At 41.1% G+C, this 6,230-nt stretch overlaps 1 protein-coding gene across 1 annotated transcript; it reads left to right on the forward strand.

Annotated features, from left to right (window-relative positions):
* The first annotated feature begins 1,712 nt into the window (after positions 1-1,712).
* Positions 1,713-2,663, forward strand: LOC115091612 (olfactory receptor 51F2-like). The gene has a single exon (XM_029601780.1). The coding sequence runs from the start codon at positions 1,713-1,715 to the stop codon at positions 2,661-2,663; it is 951 nt and encodes a 316-aa protein (XP_029457640.1).
* The last annotated feature ends 3,567 nt before the right edge of the window (positions 2,664-6,230 follow it).

Below are 6,230 nucleotides of genomic sequence, written 5' to 3' on the forward strand. Positions count from 1 at the left end.
GATGTTACAAAACTTGGTGGTAAGAAATAGAAGAGGGTCTAAATATTTAATTAACAAGAAAGCCTGAAATAGCCTATGAGCATTGGTGGGAGAGGTCAACATTTGTAACAGCATCTGAACTTGCATAGGTCAAATGTAGAAGGTAGTGGTAGGAGCATGACTGAGAGGCTGACTGATCCTGGTGACATAGCAGGTCATGGGGCAATTGAGATGGTGCCAGAAGGTCACCCACTCCCAAGTCCTGGTAGTGCCAGGAGAACGGAGGATAGCTAATAAAAAGAAACACAATGGCAGACTGAGAATGATTGGCCTATCTAGTCTGCACCCCCCCCCCCCCCCTCCTCATCCTAGATGTTAAAATTCCCATCATTCCCTCAGAGATTTCCTGCGTCTATCCCATGCTGTCTTTAATTCAGATACTGTTTTTGCTCCACCACCTCCACTGCAAGGCTGTTCCATGCATTCACTGCACTCTAGAAAGAAATATTTCCTGAGTCTATCCTTTTTCACCCTAATCCCATGATCCCTCGTTACAGAATCTCCTTTTCATTGAAAGAGGCTCACCTCCTGTGCATGGAAATATTTGAGCTATTTAAATATCATTTCTCTCCTATTCTGCCTTTCCCTTAAAGTATACACGTTTAGGCCTTTAATTTTGTCCCCATATGCTTTAGAACAATGATGAATAACCATTTTAGCAACCTCCCTCTGGACTGACGCCATCCTGTTTATATATTTTTTTTAAGCTGCAGTCTCTAGAACCGTACAAAAGTATTCCAAATGACGTCTCACCAGGGATCTTTACCACCTCCCAGGGATGGCAAAGGGAACCCAGTCGGCTAGATGTTTGGGCTGTAGCCTTATTGGTTTTGGTGGCTAATTGGCTTGCTGCAGGGCTCGGGTATGAAATGGGTACAGGCTGCTCATGGACATTGGATTGGGTGTGGAAATTTTGTATATTCCCTAGAGATGTGAATCGTTTTTTGTCTTCATGTTGTTCTTCGTTTTTCGACCACCGCGAAAAATGTCGTTTTATTGCAGTTCGGTGGGGTTTTTTCTCGAAAAATCGTTTTTTGGGTTAGCGCGCACTAACAAAAACCGTTAGATTTTGTAAGTTTTTGATAGTTTTTGTTAGTGCGTGCTAACGGGAGTTAGCGTGCACTAATGAGAGTTAGAGCGCACTAATCCGAAAATCCCGATCGTTTTTCCGGCTCCCCGAAACATGCCGAATTGGACAATTTTGTTGAAATTGTCCAATTCGGCAAAAACGAATGCACACCTTTATATTCCACTGTACAAAGATGAAGAAAGCAAAAGCTGACATGATTATGGAGCAATATCCTACAAGCATTCAAGCTTCTGTGGCTGACAGATCATGTGCATCTTTTGCAGTATGAACCAGAATAATTGTTAACTGAACGGGCCAGTTGGTCTTTATCTGCTGGCATTTTCTATGTTACTACATTTTTATATAAACCACAAGTGGAGAAAATTTTGCAGATGGCAGCTAGAAAATAACTTAGCAACATGAACTAGAATGATTAGGTGGATTATATGGGCAAGTTGGTCTTTATCTGTCATCATCTATTATGTTACTATGTTACTGTGTTCCTAATAATCCTTACTCTATAATGTAAAGGTAATTTGTAATTATTCATTTCTGTTCACTTCCAGACTGTTAACCCTGAACACAATATTACCTCAGTCTAAGTATGGACACTTTGAAAAATACTAACTATAGTCATGTGACCTTCATCCTGCTCGGCATTCCTGGGCTGGAAGCTCAGCACATGTGGATCTCCATCCCTTTCTGTGCTGTGTATATTATTGCACTTCTGGGAAACTGCTTTATTCTATTTCTTATAAAAACAGAACGGAGTCTCCATGCACCCATGTACTACTTCCTCTCCATGTTAGCCATCAATGATATTGGTATGACAATGACTACATTACCTACAGTGCTGAGCATTTTTTTGTTTAACATCAAGGAAATTAATTTTGATGCCTGCCAGTCCCAGATATTCTTTCTTCATAACTTTGCAATAATGGAGTCCTCGGTACTCCTGGCCATGGCCTTCGATCGCTGTTTTGCAATCTGTAACCCCATGAGATACACCTCCATCTTAACATATTCCGTCATAGCAAGCATTGGGGTTGCCATCATAGTGCGATGCACTGTATTAATGATCCCAATAATCATTTTACTTAAACAATTGTCATTTTGTAAAATCAATCTGCTTTCCCATTCATTCTGTTTTCATCCTGATGTGCTAAAGCTTGCGTGTACTGATACCAGGATCAATAACTACTATGGTTTGTTTGTGGTCCTTTTTACAGCAGGAATAGACTCTGTGTTTATTGCTTTATCTTATGTGATGATTATTAAGACTGTCCTGAGTATTGCATCATCAGATCAACGCCTCAAGGCATTTAACACCTGTGTGTCCCATATCTGTGTCATCCTAATCTTCTACATCCCGATGATTGGAGTGTCTGTGGTGCACAGATTTGGAAAAAATATTCCTCCTGTGATATACACCCTAATGGGTAACGTTTACCTTCTGATTCCACCTGCACTAAACCCAATAATCTACAGCATAAAAACAAAACAGATTCAGAGACAGATACTCAGAATGTTCAGTAGAAAACAGGATCACACATAGAGATACTGAAAATATTTCACTAGAAATGAAATCAGAAGTGAAATTCCATCTGACATGTATTCAGTGTTTTACATTGTGAGTCCCATTGTCAAAAATCTCAGTAGACAAAACAGGTCCAATATTGAAAGCTCATCTAATAGCCAGCCACAGAAGCTTGAACGCTTGTGCTGGCTACAGAATATCTGGCTATGTTCAACAGTCTCCACGTGATCAGATAAGTCACTTATCTGACTAAATAGATAACCGGATAGTCAATGATCTTGAAATGGGTGGATTGGGGTGCTGCTACTTATCTGGTTATTCAGCTAGCCAAAATAAGTTAGACCTGCTCAATAGCATGTCTATAGTTTTCCAGATATAAATTATCTGGAGATTTAAAACGTATCCAGTTATATTCAGCAGCATAGCCGTGTCACTTATTTGGATAAGTAATATCCGGACACCTTAGAGAACCGGATATATTTGCATACTGGGCCCAACATGTTTTGGTGAATAAAAAGTTCTAGAAAATGAGGTCCTGCTGTAAGGCTGGATTCAAGAGCATGTCAGGAAATGTTTCTTCCCAGAAGACACAAGGAAAGGATATCTGGAACTGGTTCCCAGCACAGTGGGTCACTTAGTTGGTTAGGATGAGTCCAATGTTCTTCTGATTGTCTTACAGTTCACTCTACGTGCCAATCCAAGGGAAAGAGAAAAGACACTGTGGGGTAGATTTTTAAAAACTGCGCGATCGCGTACTTTTGTTTGCGCAGCAGGCGCAAACAAAAGTACACTGGATTTTATAAGATACACGCGTAGCCGCGCGTATCTTCTAAAATCCTAGATCGGCGCGCACAAGGCTGCCGATTTTGGGCAGCCGGCGCGCGCCGAGCTGCGCAGCCTGCCTCCGTTCCCTCCGAGGCCGCTCCGAAATCGGAGCGCCCTCGGAAGGAACTCTCTTTCGCCCTCCCCTCACCTTCCCCTCCCTTCCTCTACCTAACTCACCCCCCCCCCCCGGCCCTATCTAACCCCCCCCCACCTTTATCCATGGATTTACGCCTCCCGGAGGGAGACGTAAATCCATGCGCGCCAGCGGGCTGCTGGTGCACCAAGACCCGACCCAGGGGCGGTTCCGGAGGGCGCGGCCATGCCCCCGGAACGCCCCGGCCCAAAACCATGCCCCCGGGCCCGCCCCCGAAATGCCGCATCCCGCCCCAAAACGTCGCATCGTTCGGCCCCGCCCCCCGACACGCCCCCTTCGAAAAACCCCGGGACCTACGCGTGTCCCGGGGTTCTGCGCGCGCCGGCGGCCTATGGAAAAAATGCGCGCCGGCGCACAAGGCCCTGCTCGCGTAAATCCGGGCGGATTACTTAGCCTGATAAGTAGCTCTTCCCTGTTAGGCCCATATCCCTCCAATCACTTACTTTTGTTTATTTTTTGAAAAAATATTTCTATACTGTTTGCTCCAAAAATCTCAGTGATTTACAATAAAACATGCACAATTTAAAAAGACATTTTATTTATTTATTTATTTATCGAGTTTTATATACCATCATTCGGTTTCGCCATCACAATGGTTTACAAAAAATACGATGGTTTACAAAATTAAGAAGGTTTAACAAGGTTTCCAAAAAGGTTCAGATGATTGTTAACATAGAGACATCATATACAAAATTATTTGTTGCTCAGTTTTACACGTTTCAGTTCTTTGTTGTATTGAGTTCCCAGTTTTCTTAGGGTTAAACCGGAGGGGGTTGGTGTTGTTTTATTCATTGGGTGAGTTGTTATGCTTTGGTGAATACCCATTTTTTTAGATCTTTTTTGAAAGTTTTTAGGTTTTCTTGTGTTCTGAGTTCGATTGGGAGGAAGTTCCAGAGTTTCATGCTTCCAAGAGAGATTGCTCTCTTTTGTGTTGAGGTGAGTTGTTTGGAGCAGGTAGGTGGCGTCTTTAAAAGTCCTTTATTTGCTGATCTGAGGTTTCTGTTTGGAGTGTGCAATTTTATGGAGGAACTAAGCCAGTTTGTTTGTTTTTCATATATAATTTTATGTAGTATGGATAGTATTTTGTATTCTATCCTGAATTTTATTGGTAGCCAGTGCAGTGATATAAGTGTTGGAGTGATATGGTCATGTTTTTTAGATCCAGTGAGGATTCTTGCGGCTGTGTTTTGTAGGATTTGGAGTAGACAGATGGTGTTTAGATGTAAGTTGAAAAGGAGTGAGTTACAGTAGTCTAGATTGGAGAAAATGAGTAATTGAAGGACTGATCCGAAGTCGTTGGTGGAAAGGAATGGTTTTAATTAACGAAGTGTTAGTAGTTTATGATATCCGTCTTTGATTTTTGTTGTGATGTGGTTTTTGAAAGAAAATTCCTTGTCAATTATTACTCCAAGATTGTGGGCATGATTGACCAGAGATATAACCATTTTTTGGTTCATTAGGTTGAGTGGTGGAAGTTGAGGAGAGTTGTTCTTTCTGTCTAATATGATTATTTCAGTCTTGTCGAAGTTAAGGGTGAGTTTTAAGTTGGTTAGTGTTTGCTTTATTCTGCTTAGATAAGTGGCTGTTAGTTTATATGTTTCTTCTAGCAAGTTTTGTATTGGGATTAATATTTGAATATCATCAGCATAGATGAAGTGGGTCAGATTCAGATTGGATAGGAAGTGGCATATCAGAAGCAGGTAGATGTTGAAGAGCGTCACTGATAGAGTGGATCCTTGGGTCACTCCAGTGTTTAGATTAATTTTCTTTGAGAGAGTATCATTGAGCAGCACTTGGTAGATTCTTTGTGAAAGGTATGAAGTGAACCATTTTAGTGTTGTTTCCTTTGCCCCAATTTCAGATAGACAGTCAATCATGATAGAGTTGTTTACCGTGTCAAAGGCTGCTGATAGGTCGAGTAGGACTAGAAGATAGCTGTGGCCATTTTCAAAACTTTGAGTACGAAGTCATTCATTTATAGTAGTAGAGTCTCCGTGTACAGTTGTTTTCTGAAGCCAAATTGCGTGGGTAGTAGAATGTTGTTTTCTTCCAGATGGTCACTGAGACTTTTGTGTGGATGATTTTCTCAATGATTTTGGCAATGAATGGTAGGTTTGATATGGGTCGGTAGTTCAGTGGGTTTTCTGGATCAAGATTATTCTTTTTCATAATGGATTTGATGATTGCAGATTTTAGGAATTCTGGATAGTTTCCTTCTGTGAGGGAGAGGTTTACGATGTCAGTTAGCATCTTAGTTATTGATAGTTCAAGATTTTTTATCGTCGTAATGGGTATGGCGTCAATAGGGTGTTTGGCTGGGTTCATTTTTTTAATGATCATTTGGATTTCCAGAGAAGATGCTGTTTCAAAGTTGGGCCAGCTTGTTGTTTGAATGTTCTGTATTTTCTTGTCTTGTGGGTCGTCTTTGAGGTTGTTATTTATGAGGATTTTGATTTTTTCATTGAAGAAATCTGCAAAGTCGTTATTAGTGATCTTTGGTGTTGATTGTGACTGATCATCATAGGATGATTTGGTTAGGCTTTTTACTATGTTGAAGATCATCTTAGGATTATGTTAGTATTTGTTTATTTTGTTCATGTAGAAGT

The sequence above is a fragment of the Rhinatrema bivittatum genome, chromosome 5, assembly GCF_901001135.1.
Source record: "Rhinatrema bivittatum chromosome 5, aRhiBiv1.1, whole genome shotgun sequence".
NCBI lineage: Eukaryota > Metazoa > Chordata > Amphibia > Gymnophiona > Rhinatrematidae > Rhinatrema > Rhinatrema bivittatum.

Coding starts and splice junctions, on each gene's coding strand:
- LOC115091612 (XM_029601780.1), top strand. CDS start 1,713: ATGGACACTTTGAAAAATACTAACTATAGTCATGTGACCTTCATCCTG.